This window comes from Amphiura filiformis, chromosome 7 (genome assembly GCF_039555335.1).
Source record: "Amphiura filiformis chromosome 7, Afil_fr2py, whole genome shotgun sequence".
Taxonomy (NCBI): Eukaryota; Metazoa; Echinodermata; class Ophiuroidea; order Amphilepidida; family Amphiuridae; genus Amphiura; species Amphiura filiformis.
Genome location: NC_092634.1, coordinates 6,774,181 through 6,788,950, shown reverse-complemented (window position 1 = coordinate 6,788,950; position 14,770 = coordinate 6,774,181). Strand labels below are relative to the sequence as shown.

The following is a 14,770-nucleotide window of genomic DNA, read 5'->3' as shown; positions in this document are numbered from 1 at the left end:
AGAGGGGGTGACAGTTTTCCGTTATTTACACGCAAGCGTTCCAAGACTTTTTTCGTTGATTGTAGATGTAGTCTAAAAACACAATGAAAGCAAAAATCAAGCAATACCTAATAATAAATCTACAATATTGTACCTAACTGATTGGGAACCACTGAAAACTGTTTTTATTATCTAAATCACTAAGACAATGACAAAAATGTCAACCAATACATTTCTATCTAATGGAGAACTGGAAACATCAAGAACTGCTGGAAATCATCCAAAATACAATTTATCTAGAAATAAAGGAAAACAGTTTAACTATCCTAATTATGAATTGCAGAAAAAGTGGGTTTTTTCTTTCAATTTCAGATTTTTTTTGTGCAATTTTAACTATTAATTTTAAATTGTTCAAATATGTGATTCACTTCTCACAAGTTTTTCCATCTTCCTGCCCAGTAAAATTGTGACAGACGACCATTTTTTTAAATTTTTTTTTCATGTTGTTTCTTGTGAAATGATCTCCTCATGTTTCTCCTCTGTATGAATCTTTTCATGTGTTTCTTGCTAAGGCACCAGAAACAAATTTGTTTGATCTTTGGATCGACCGTCGATGCTGCTTCGATGTCTGTTATTAATGAACTATCAACAAATTAATAAGAATTAATGCTACATTCATATCGGTCAATATCACTAAAGGAAATAATTACTATATTATGATTATTAACAATAGTAAATTAATTGATTTCATAAATAACACGGATCGAATAAGCATCGATGGTCGATTGAAAGATCAAACTAATTTGTTTCTATTGCCTAACCAAATGTGTGAATGATTTGTTACAATATCTGCATTTACACTTTCTCCCCTGTAAGAATCAGTTCATGTTATACTTCTCGTAATTCTATCAGCTGAATGATTTGTTACAGTAGCTACATTGATGAGGTTTCTCCTGTGTGAATCAGTTCATGTCGTTTCTTGTGTCCCAAGTCGCTGAATGATGTGTTACAGTAGCTACATTGATGAGGTTTGTCACCTGTGTGAATCTTTTCATGTCGTTTCTTGTGTGCCAACCGGCTGAATGATTTGTTACAGTAGCTACATTGATGAGGTTTGTCACCTGTGTGAATCAGTTCATGTCGTTTCTTGTGTGCCAACCGGCTGAATGATTTGTTACAGTAGCTACATTGATGAGGTTTCTCCTGTGTGAATCTTTTCATGTCGTTTCTTGTGTGCCAACCGGCTGAATGATTTGTTACAGTAGCTACATTGATGAGGTTTGTCTCCTGTGTGAATCTTTTCATGTTGTTTCTTGTGTCCCAAGTCGCGGAATGATTTGTTACAGTAGCTACATTGATGAGGTTTCTCCTGTGTGAATCTTTTCATGTCGTTTCTTGTGTCCCAAGTCACTGAATGATTTGTTACAGTATCTACATTGATGAGGTTTCTCCTTTGTGAATCTTTTCATGTCGTTTCTTGTGTGCCAAGTCGCTGAATGATTTGTTACAGTAGCTACATTGATGAGGTTTGTCACCGGTGTGAATCAGTTCATGTTTTTTCTTGTGTGCCAACCGGCTGAATGATTTGTTACAGTAGCTACATTGATGAGGTTTGTCACCTGTGTGAATCAGTTCATGTTTTTTCTTGTTTCCCAAGTTATTGAATGATTTGTTACAATATCTACATTTATGAGGTTTCTCTCCTGTATGAATCATTTCATGTTGTTTCTTGTGGTGTAAGTGGCTGAATGATTTATAACAATATCTACATTTATGAGGTTTCTCTCCTGTATGAATCTTTTCATGCCGTTTCTTGTTTACCAATTGTATGAATGATTTATCACAATAACTACATTTATGAGATTTCTCTCCTATATGAATCTTTTCATGCTGTTTCTTGTTTCCCAATTGGCTGAATGATTTGTCACAATAACTACATTTGTAAGGTTTCTCTCCAGTATGAATATCTTCATGTTCTTTCTTTCTAGTTATGAGGCCAAATGATTTGTTGCAGAATGTACATTTATGTGGTTTCTCACCTGTATGAATCTTTTCATGCTGATTCTTGTTTCCCAATCGGCTGAATGATTTATTACAATATCTACATTTATGAGATTTCACTTTATGAGTCAGTTCATGTTGTGTCTTGTACATTAATTGGCTAAATGATTTGTAGCAATAACTACATTTATGAGGGTTCTCTCCAGTATGTATATTTTCATGTTGTTTCTTTCTGTATATGTGGATGAATGATTTATTGCAATAACTACATTTATGAGGTTTCTCTACTGTATGAATCTTTTCGTGTCGTTTCTGGTTGCCTAATCCGCTAAATGATTTATTGCAATATCTACATTGATGAGGTTTCTCTCCTGTGTGTATCTTTTCATGTTGTTTCTTGCTGTCTAAGTGGCTGAATGATTTATTACAATGTCTACATTTATGGGGTTTCTCTCCTTTATGTGTCAGTTCGTGTCGTTTCTTTGAAGTTGATTGGCTGAACGACTTGTTGCAGTAACTACATTTATGAGGTTTCTCTCCTGTGTGCATCATTTCATGTTGTTTCGTGTTTCCCAAATTGCTGAATGATTTATTACAGTATCTACATTGATGAAGTTTCTCTCCTCTGTGAATCTTTTCATGCCTTTTCTTGTGTCCTAAGTTGATGAATGATTTCTTACAATACCCACATTTATGAGGTTTCTCTCCTGTGTGAATCAGTTCGTGTTCTTTCTTGTTTCCCAATTGGCTAAATGATTTGTTACAATACCCACATTTATGAGGTTTCTCTCCTGTATGATTCTTTTCGTGTCGTTTCTTGTTACTTAATGTGCTGAATGATTTGTTACAGTATCTACATAGATGAGGTTTCTCTCCTGTGTGTATTATTTCATGTTCTTTCTTGTGCCCCGATTGGCTAAATGATTTGTTACAGTAACTACATTTATGAAATTTCTCTCTCGTGTGAATCTTTTCATGTTGTTTCTTTCTCTGTAAATGCCTGAATGATTTGTTACAATATCTACATTTATGAGGCTTCTCTCCTGAGTGAATCATTCCGTGTTCTTTCTTACTCTCCATTCGTCTGAATGATTTGTTGGAGCAGCTACATTTATAATGTTTCTCTCCCGTTTGTTGTACCTGATGACATGACTGTTGAGAGGACTCCTTGCAGTGGCATCTTTTATGACATTTTCCCCCGTGTGTCATCGTGTTACTTGCTTGACAGAAGACATCATTGCCATGGTTACATGATTGATAAACTTCATCTCTTGCATGGTTATCTTCATGTGGAAGTGGTGCAAATGAGGAAATGAATTTCTTTGTATCAACTTTTCTGTTGTCCAGATGATGTAGAGATTGTGTTGATGTACCCTGACCTTCATATCTCCCTTTGCTCTGTCTCATGATGTGTACTGGTACACAGCCAGCTTTTGGCTTTAAGTTTGGATTGCTGTACCAATAAGGCTTTATAGTCAACTCATGGCTGCGAACATGTGATTTGTATCGAGGACTGTTGCATATAAATTTTCTTTGACAGTATTTGCATATGATCCATTGCTTCTTTGATATCTTCATGTTGACTGAAAAGACAAAAACAAAATACAGATTATATTAGAGTGTAGCATGGGGTGTACATGTATGTGCATGACTGGGTATTTTATTCAGGGTATCAATCAATAAATCAATCAATTCTGGGCTTCCCACCTCTTGTTTCAGGTGCACCGCTTTATGCGTGAATGTCACTGGTAACTCCACAGACGAAAACACCACACTGTCACAATAGAATATAAAACACTCAAAGCAAGCCAAGCTATATGTATATGTACATGCTCAGGTACCATATTATAGTGTGAGTTCAAAATAGTATTTGAGCTGATGCAGAGAAGTTATTATGAATTAATGTAATGCATGCATGTAGGTGATGCATAAATATATTAGGTTCTGGCGATAGAAGGTATTTAACCCTGGCTTAAACCTTGCAACTAATACATAAGGTGGCTAAATAACAAATTGAGATACAGTATACAATTAAGCAAAAATATACAATGAAAAATAAATGAAACAACATTATTATTAAATGTGAGAAAGGTTTTTAACACAAGTCTCCACATGCATAAATGACAGCCAGTGAAAAAATTTCACTGACCATCCAGGATTTGAACCTGGGACCTTCGGATCACCGGACCAATGCTCTACCAACTGAGCTAATGAGTCAGATGGAGAAGAGCAGTGATGTTATTATCTATAGGCCTTCAGTTCAATACCCGCCCTCTATATTATTAAATACATATCCGCAAAGTCGGCTAATGCGAGAAGTGCCGAACATGTCAATTAAAGCATGGACTGATTTTGTTTCTACAGTTCATGATTATAGGATAAAAACAAGAGGGATGCGGACACACACATGAGGCCAAGAAACGTTTAATAATGTAGTTTCAGACCAGAACAACAGGCTATGCTGTACCAGAGCACTCCTGTGGATGTAAGGCCCTGTATCCATAGGCTGTTCCCTTGTGGCGTGTGCCCTTGTTCTGTGTTCACTTGTTCCCATGTGACCTGCCACACATACCAATGGATACATCCACTAAGCAAAACAAAGGTTTGTTGTCTGTGTGGCAGGTCACATGGGAACAAGTGAACATGGAACAAGGGCACACACCACAAGGGAACAGCCTATGGATACAAGGCCTTAAGTGTAGCACCAGCTCCTTGTGATGGCTTCAATTTCAGCTGTAGAATCAGTTGTCTAAGGACGTGTTCTCACTACAGACATGGGGTCTCGTACCTAGGTCCGAGTCCACATACAAGTGGACTCAGTCCACATTGATTTCTCGTTCTCACTAACACCAACATGCTGATGTAGGATCGACTCCACGTACCCGGATGTTATAATATCAAGCACTTCAATGCATGACCATGACGTCACAAATTCTGTTGCAATGCATGTTTTGAGCCGAACTCACAGCACAAATCAAACTTTACTAGCTTTTACTATAGACTATCATAATTTTGAAAGATCATGTTTTGTTTCCTGGCCCCCTGATATATTTCTTCAATCTATGGATGTGAGGCGGATGTGTTATTTTGTGATGTACTGTATTTGGAAAGGTCTGAAATAAACAGCTCTAAAAACTGTTATTTTATATTAGGCCTATACGTGTAAAATGAGAGAAATACATCGGGTTGTTATTTCGGATTTTGGTCAAGCACGCCGATTCACATGCAACACAACCTTAAATCTTGGTAATTTTAACTCAGTCTAGCAAAATGTACACCTCAAAAACGAATATTAAACCTGAATATCCTTTTGTACTATCCTGTTAAAAGCCCAATGTCGTTTTATTTAATTCTGAAACTGGATAAAATCAGGGATAAAATATGTATCTTGCCGCGATGCCGTTGTTTTCACACTGCACGAGCTCATCAAACTACGGCAAGCATCTCAAACGAATGTCCGTGTATAGCCACTTTCCCCTCGACTTTTCCCGCATAAAAAATAAATGTTGTAAATTACATGAAGTAAAGCCGGTTATAAATTTGTACTAAAATACCAGCTATGAATTTTTAAGTTGAAGTTTTATTTTATCATGGAAAATTATATAATGTAGACATGTATATTGTACAGGCCTATAGTACAACAACGGCCATCAAGGTTGTGCATACATCATTTCCGGTATAAGTGGATCGAGTCCACTTGTAAACGCGTTCTCAATATGCTGTTTGATACCACGTCCTAGGTACGAGACTACCTCATTGAGGTGGTCTCGATGCTACATCCTGGATGTAGGATCGAGACCACTTATTTCGCGTTCTCACTATGCTTGGAAGTGGACTCAATGTAGGATCGAGTCCACATCCTGGTATCAAACAGGCATAGTGAGAACGCGCCCTTATGCTTTAGCTTCATGAAAGATGCAATAACTATTAAGATTAAGGGCGCTGGTATTATAGAACAAATTTATACGTGCTTTATTTCATGTAATTTACAATATTTATTTTTATGCGGAAAAAGTCAGGGAAAGTGGATATACACGGACGCTCGTTCGTTCATAGATTTTGGTTCGTTCGAGATGCTTGCCGTAGCTAGTTTGATGAGCAGCATGCTTCTCGTGCAGTGTGAAAACAACGGCATCGCGGCAAGATACAGATTTTATCCAGTTTCAGAATTAAACAAAACGACATTGGGCTTTACAGTATAATACAAAAGGATATTTCAAACATCATTTTAAGAGCAATTTGCTTTCTAAACCGGTTTACCAGTAATTATTCTTTGACTCCTGCTCACATCTTATTTTTTTGTAAGGTCTTGTCTTGTCCTGTTTGTATTTGTATTTTCGTTTGTACTGTTTGGCGGCAACCCGCACCCACGAGCTTGCTCCCCGCGTGTTGCCCCACAACTTTATTTTAGGTTTTTTATTGATGCCCCTCATAATCTTGTCTCAGGCCCACTCTTGACCTGTCTCTTGCCTTTTAATAGGTTGCTTGTTCTTACGTGATCGCATTTGACTGTCATCAGTGGGCCTGTGATCGGATTCATTACTTTGCTTTGTATGTAATTGGTTTGAAAATTATGGCATTTGTCATTTATACTATGTATTTTTGAAGTTGTGAAATAAATGTTTCTTGAATTGAATTGAATTGAATTATTCAGGTGTAATATTCGTTTTTGAGTTGTACATTTTGCTAGACTGAGTTAAAATTACCAATCAAAAATAGTATTTTTGATGGTGATTTAGAGGTTGTGTTATGTGAATCGGCGTGCTTGACCAAAATCAGACTGTGATAATAACCCGGCCGATGTATTTCTCTCATTTTACACGTATAGGCCTAGATAAAATAACAGTATTTAGAGCTGTTTATTTCAGATCTTTCCAAATACATGCATATATTACAAAATAACATATCCATAGATTGAAGGAATATATCAGGGGCCTGGAAATAAAACATGATCTTTCCAAATTGATAGACTATAGTAAAGTTTGATTTGTGCTGTGAGTTCGGCTCAAAACATGCATTGGAACAGAATTTGTGACGTCATGGTCATGCATTGAAGTGCTTGATATTATAACATCCGGGTTTGGAGTCGATCCTACATCAGCATTTTGGTGTTAGTGAGAACGCGAAATCAATGTGGACTCAGTCCACTTGTATGTGGACTCGGACCTAGGTACGAGACCCCATGTCTGTAGTGAGAACACGACCTATGATTAAATATTATAGGCCAGTAAAAATCAGCCCCAAAATCTCCAAAGGTCAAAATAATTGCAACACGAATTCTATTTTCGGAAAATGTTGCACTTAAGTCTCTATTTTAACATACTCAAAGTCTACCAAAATCAACCTCTGCGAAAGATGTGTAAAATTGACTTTTTCAAAATGGCAGCCAAAATGTCGTAAAAAATAGACAGTTGTGATTTCAATATTATATGAGTGTCCATGTGGGAATTGGGTGACATTTTGACCTATAAATGCTCTTATGCCCTAACCGTTTCATAAATATTTATTTGTCTGCGTAGTTTTTGTTCAAAATTTCAAAATGGCCGCCAAATACGTTCATTATGGGTTGTAAATACAGACAGGGCAATCAACTTTTCACCATAGAAGCTGAATCAGTATCAAAATAGTACATGTTAGTTATGAAAATGTTGCTCTTAAGTCTCTATTTTAACATACTCAAAGTCTACCAAAATCAACCTCTGTAAAGATGTGTAAAATTGACTTTTTCAAAATGGCAGCCAAAATGTCGTAAAAAATAGACAGTTGTGATTTCAATATTATATGAGTGTCCATGTGGGAATTGGGTGACATTTTGACCTATAAATGCTCTTATGCCCTAACCGTTTCATAAATATTTATTTATCTGCGTAGTTTTTGTTCAAAATTTCAAAATGGCCGCCAAATACGTTCATTATGGGTTGTGAATACAGACAGGGCAATCAACTTTTCACTATAGAAGCTGAATCAGTATCAAAATAGTACAGGTTAGTTATGAAAATGTTGCTCTTAAGTCTCTATTTTAACATACTCAAAGTCTACCAAAATCAACCTCTGCAAAAGATGTGTAAAATTGACTTTTTCAAAATGGCAGCCAAAATGTCGTAAAAAATAGACAGTTGTGATATCAATATTATATGAGTGTCCATGTGGGAATTGGGTGACATTTTGACCTACAAATGCTCTTATGCCCTTACCGTTTCATAAATATTTATTTGTCTGCGTAGTTTTTGTTCAAAATTTCAAAATGGCCGCCAAATACGTTCATTATGAGTTGTGAATACAGCCAGGGCAATCAACTTTTCATCATAGAAGCTGAATCAGCATTAAAATAGTACATGTAAGTTATGATCCACATATTATGTGTATCGGATACTTTAGAGTAAATATTTGAATGGTAATTGGATGGACGGTCCTAATATAACATTCAATACAGCGTCGTCAAACATTTCTCCCACAAAGAGCTACAGGGTCTATTCTAAAGACCTATAAATCAGGGGTGATTCGAAAAGGTGATTTAATTGTCAGCATGACTGCAATGACTGTAACTTATTTTTACTGTTCCACTTGAATAATTCTGGGGGCGACGATATACTCCGCCAGGGTCCGGGTCTCTCCCAATATTGAGGATCGCTGGTTTCATTATGCGCTCTGATTATCAGGCAGGGGGCATCGGTTCAGGCTCGGGTGTGGCTTCGCCTATTAGGGCTGGTGGCCAGCGTTCGGAGCTGCCACTTGTGTACGAGGGAGATACAGCTATACTTTCTCGGGCAGTTGCAAGCGTGGCGGCATCCTCAGAGCCTCATAATTCCGGTCCCTCGGCAGCTCCACTCCTGCCTCTCCTGGTGGATAAATCAACTCAGTATGACAGCATGACCGTGGCGTTTTACATCAACAGGGAGGGGGCACCAAAAGTTCCAGCTATCAGCATTTGCAGGGAGACAGTGTCCCTTCTTCTGTAGTGTCAGTGGAGGTGGTACGGAGCTTCGGACGGGGTTGACTCGCCGAGTCCTCATCTCTCTTTTCTAATTGAGTGGCACCTCACTTAGTAGTATGCATGCATCGGTCCATCTTTCAGAGGTTAGATCGTCCTATCAGAACCATTAGCTTCCACCTTACTTCACCCGGGATTAAGGGCGGTAGGCCGGTTCACCATGCAGGAGAGTTGGGAGGGCATATTCGGTATAATGCCTTCCCTCCCATTGCCATGATCCTTCTGGTTCTGCTGAAGGTAGCCAATTCTTGGAACTGATTACTCCTTTTAGCCGCTTTCTCTGGCCCAAGCTCCTGGATCTTCTCGTGGGAGAACCAGTCAGTCGTCTATGCCAAGTACATGTAGATCTTCTCACAGTTCCGCCACGCCACCGGCACCAGGTACAGATGGAGGTGATTAACAACCTCCACCTGACTGTTTGGCGTACTTCCGCCAGTCCGCCCAGACCGCGGGCCATTCATATCCGGTTGCTGCGCTTGCTGAAAGGCAAGGCAACAGTCAACTAGACAGACTTACGATTCGCGACTTCGCCGATTCTACAAGTCACCGATTTCCTTACCACGGGGACCGTATGCCTCGTACCGCTTAAGCATACAATACTGCCATTTTAGCGATTCATCATGACTTGAGGGGGGGGTATATGACGGTCTTATCGAGTCCAGCACTTGCGGAGCTCATTAAGAGCATGGTGACAGAAAGACCGCCAGTTCGCTCCATGGTTCCGGAATGAGACTTCATGTTGGTGTTGCAGTATCTACCCAAGGCCTTCGAACCCACGGAGGACCTCTCTCGTTGCAAGACTTGACACTCAAGACTGTGTTCTTGATGGCAGTGGCCTGCGGTCGACATTGTTCAGTTATGTACATGTTCTGTCTATAGACGAGCACCACCTACGCTTCACCACTGAGGTAATCTCTATCCTTCCCCGGGCTGGGTTCCTGGACAAGAAACAGACCATGCCCTGTCCTCTACTCGTTACCCGATGTGCCTCACTGATCTGGTTCTCATTGCGGGGTATATGTGATGAAACCGTCACGCCCAGTGAGGGCTCTGAGAGGGTACATTGCTTGCGTAAAGAGATCGTGGGAGGTAAGTAGAGTTGCTCAGTGTGTACCCCACTCAGAAGTGAGAGGGAGATACGCATAGCGCATAATACTTACCTCTCTCACGAACCCGCGTTTTAGGCGTTCCACCCCTCAAGATTGTCATACACGTTCATACGTGAGGGTCACAAGAAACGTCGTTGGTGGGGCGACTGTCGTTAGGGTTTGGTGATACTGGGCATCCCCGTTCCTCTGGGGTGTCAAAAGCTTTTTCTGTGGTACAGAGGGTTTCTTGTGGTCCCAAACTATCAGTTTGTGTTTACAAGTGCTAATTTTTTAATTCCATATTTAGTGATGGAATAATGACCGTTCCAGCTATTTTGGCGGCCATTTTGAAAACTTAACAAGTGAGAAAAAGTGATTAATCTTATTTCAGACCCTAGAAGCATAGCTTGAAACAAAGGAATCGTGTTACTATTACTAATAAGTGACATAGTGAGTCTGTTTTCTATATTGTTTCCACCATTTTAATCATTTTGGAGGCCATTTTGAAAAAAATCGATTTATCCATATTTCGCAAAGGTTGATTTTGGTAGACTTTTAGTATATTGATAAGGGCACCTAATAGAAATGTTTTCCGCAAAAAAATTTCATGTTGCAATTTTTTTGACCTTTTCAGCTGATTTTACTGGCCTATTAGTAAGAAAATGAAATGTACTGATGACATAATGTGTACTCATAATAACACATCAACTGCTCAGTGCCAGAAGTGGGTTAGTGCAACCATGTAAAGCTGCATGTAGATGAGTACCGTACTCACACGAGTATAGTCCCACCTTCGAGTAAAGTCCCACCCCCAAATTTTTGAAAAATTTCAGAAATTAAAAAAAAAAAGTTAAGTTAAATATTTTTTCGGTTTTGGAGTGTCCCAGGACCTAGACCTACATGTAAATGCTAGGATCATTCATGGTTGACCTAAAATTCAAAATGTTTTGTATTTTTCATATGAAAATTGATAATTTGTATTCATGTCATACTCTATTAATGATTTCAAAATGCATTCAAATTCAATGCATTTTGAAATCATTAATAGAGTATGACATGAAAACAAATGATCAATTTTCGTATTAAAAATACAAAACATCTTGAAATATTTTTTTTTTTTTTTTTTTGAAATTCGAGTATAGTCCCACCCCCAATTTTGAAAAATGTTCAGTTATTTGTACCTGGCACTGAGCACTGAACATATTCTGTAAAATTTCGCTTGGTTTACATACTTTACAAATAATAATATATCATTATGCTCAGTGCCAGAAGTGGGTTAGTGCAACCATGTAAAGCTGCATGTAGATGAGTACCGTACTCACGCGAGTATAGTCCCACCTTCGAGTAAAGTCCCACCCCCAAATTTTCGATATATCAATATATCATTAAAAGCACTGAAAATATATAAAATTGTGTAATTTGAGCCAACATAGTCCAGTGGTAAGAAAAAATGAATTCTTCATGCTTTGATATACATAAGTTATATACTTCAAGATGAAGCAGAAAGAACATTCAAAAAATTTTAATATAATTATGGTAGTTGTTTTATATTCCACTTTTTCTTTGTTAATTTTTAAGGATGCTTCAAAAATTGCATAAATGCTGTGTATCAAAACAGCTGTTCACAAAATTTCTTGAATAAAACAATCTGATATAAATTATATATTTTGTTGTTTCAAGATATTAAAAAGTATCATTTTAAGGAGAACAAATGGAAGTGCATAGCTGTGATCGTGCACTTGCTGTAAGCAAGGGATATGCTTTTCAGAAGTCTGAGGTTCAGATGGCAGGTTTCAAGTTTAAACCTGAATTTAAGGTTTGTTTTAATTTACAAGCAATTTTACTTCTTCTCTGATATCATCCTCAATCCTGACTTAGTAATATATTGAAACTTTGTCTATAAACACAATATTGCTAGCAAAACTCACCTTAAATTTGCTCCATTCAAATGAAGTGAAACATGGGTAGTTCTAGCATCTGAACATGAACACCAATCAGGCGCCAATTAAATTGTATGTTTAATATCAAGCAATAAAAAGCACTCTTCTCAAATGATCATACATGTAGGGATACCAGCCAGAAGAAATACAGTCACATACTCCAACCACAATCCCAGGCATATACTGGGCCTAGACTATGTGTGCATGTACTATATGTGTGTATTCTGGTCAGGGTTGCCAAAAGATTTCAGCCCGAATCGCGGGTCAAATAATCAAAAAGTCGCCCCATTTTTCTCTTTACCATTGGTTTCTATGGGGCAGGAAACTATCGGAAGTCGCGGGGAGCCAATGTTGAAAAAGTCGCCCAATTTTTTTTCTTAACCATTGGTTTCTATGGGACAGGAAATTGTCAAAAGTCGCGGGAAAATCTTCAAAAGTCGCCCAATTGGGCTACAAATCGCTGGTTTGGCAACCCTGTGTGTGCATGTACTATGTGTGTATTCTGGTGAATAATATCCCATTATATTGATTGAACATTGATTATTTGGGTTAATAAGTAATATGCACCAGGGTAGGTATTCATCAATAATGTCAATATATATGTATAAGCCCAGTGAGACCATAATACCATCGCCATGATAATAGGTATTATGGTCTCAGCCCAGTTGTGTAGGGTGCACACCACTAAATAAAGTCCCATTGAAGTACATGTATTATAAATATGCATGAAAGTAAGTTTGTTTTCCTACCCCATGTATAACCATTTTCCATTTTGGTGGCACCAATATCTTTAATAAAGATTTAACTTAAACAGGGGTGCAAATTGTGAATTCTTCCTCAGGAGCAAGGTTTTTAGGCTCAAAATTTCCTCAATCATACCCGGATCATACCATGCATAAAATAGGTTTATTCTGCACTTCAAAAGATGAGAATGTTGACATAGCCTTTTTTTAGAACAACTTAAAAGTCTTCGAGCTTCCAAAAAAAGGCGGCTAGTATTAGGACAATGTGCGTGCATAGCGCGCAAAAAAATTGGTATTTTACACTAGTTTGGTGTCAATTTTGGTGGGACAGAGGCTCGATCCTTTCCCCTTTTATTTTCATTTGCCCACCATTTCCTCTTTCATATTTTGTCAGAGGGAGCACAACTTGTTCAGTGCTTTATGGTTCTTCTTTTTAAATTTCCTCAATATTTTCCAGTTTGGCCTCTTCTCAGTGGTATTAGTATTGATACACTGAATTCCTTCACGACTTATGTTCCCATAAAATCCTCATTGCTACCTCTGTATAAATTTCCTCAGATATGATTGCCGCCTCTCTGTAAATTTCCTCAGATATGTGTCCTGTTTCCACCTGCCTTCATCCAACTTCTTTTTTCCTGTTAAATCACATTGAATACCTCCTATGGTGATGAATTGTAAATTTCCTCATATCCCATTATCACTGAATTATAACACCAACACCTTCCTCTTTTTGTTCTTATTTCTTGAACAATAATGTGAATTCCTCCAAATTTTGCACAACCAGTGTATTTAAAGATTTCCTCTCTTCCATTCAGTAGCTTCACTGCCTCCTCACAGCCCTCCCCTATTATCTTGTACCTCACTCCTCTTCTTTTTCTTTCCTCTTTTCCCCCTTCCTCTCCCCTTCTTTTCTTTTCTTCTCTCTCCCTCTTTTTTCCTCTCCCTCTTTTTTCTTCCCATGGCATTATTTCCTCAATTTTGACTCTCATTTCCTAGGAGCGGTGCTCCCCGCTCCTGCACAATTTGCATCCCTGATTACTTAAAATTGCTTTTTTTTAAACAAACGAGGACCTGAACAGCGCCACCTTTAATTTTCAGCTTGCACAAATGCCTCCTTACCATGTCCGCACATGGATTAGTTTCTGACCTGATCAAAGTACACCGTTTTGTAATATTCTGAACATTGATCAATTACATTTCTTTAAATTTAATTATAATTATAATAAACAATCATGGCTAACCATTTTGCTCCCAAGGGACACCTACTTGTTTGCACTACAGGCCTATGCACACCGACATCGCCTGGTTAATAACTACTTTGTACAGCAGAGACACTAAAATCAATACCCGGAATCGATACACATGAATGTGCTATGCACGATTTCATATTCAGACGATAAATCTTTGGATACCGGGGTAGAAAATGATGAATATCTCCCGTAATTTTTTTATTCTAAAGAAGCCATATTTTTTTGCTTGCACTTGAATATATGTGTTGAAAGGATATGATAGTCGTTAGCTTGCATATTGAGAAAGAGGCGTATTGAGCTCAAAAACTGACAAAAATTCTGATTTTATATGTGCGGAACTATAGCGCAGCGTAGGACACTCGTGGAGGCAGTCTAAAAGCAGATGACCTCATGGCGTATACCATGCTCACGCACACACAGAGAGATCAGTCACCAGGCTATTGTCAATAGCCTTAGGTGGCGTGGTGGCCTAGTGGTTAGAGCTTCCGCCGTACGATCGGGAGGTCGCGGGTTCGAATCCCGGCCGGGCCATACCAAAGGCTTTAAAAATGGTACCATAACTGCCTTCTTACCAGGCGTTCGGCATTGAAAGAATGGAGTAGGGAAAGTTAAACACATGGCTACCAGTGGACTAACCCCTGCTGTAGCTTTTCTGCTTGCAGACATGTGGCCTATGGTTATGAAACGGAGATAGGCGCCGCCCAATTGGCCGAAAGGCTTGGGAAGGATTTAACTTTTTTTTTAAACTTTAGTCGGATGTCCCTCTGCCCATTATTGA

General features: G+C 38.4%; 2 protein-coding genes across 2 annotated transcripts in view; one reads left to right on the top strand and one right to left on the bottom strand.

Annotated features, from left to right (window-relative positions):
• Window positions 1-14,770, top strand: part of LOC140157592 (uncharacterized) — a 120,052-nt gene that overhangs the window by 75,645 nt on the left and 29,637 nt on the right. The window lies entirely within an intron of this gene.
• Window positions 1,335-12,158, bottom strand: LOC140156236 (uncharacterized). The gene is made up of 2 exons (XM_072179234.1): window positions 11,988-12,158; window positions 1,335-3,563 (listed from the first exon to the last, which is right to left on the bottom strand). Exon 2 carries the CDS (start codon window positions 3,556-3,558, stop codon window positions 1,411-1,413), a length of 2,148 nt encoding a protein of 715 aa, XP_072035335.1. The 5' UTR covers window positions 3,559-3,563; window positions 11,988-12,158; the 3' UTR covers window positions 1,335-1,410.

What these genes read in the sequence shown, in the direction of transcription:
- LOC140156236 (XM_072179234.1), bottom strand. Translation starts at nt 3,558, where the DNA reads ATGAAGATATCAAAGAAGCAATGGATCATATGCAAATACTGTCAAAGA.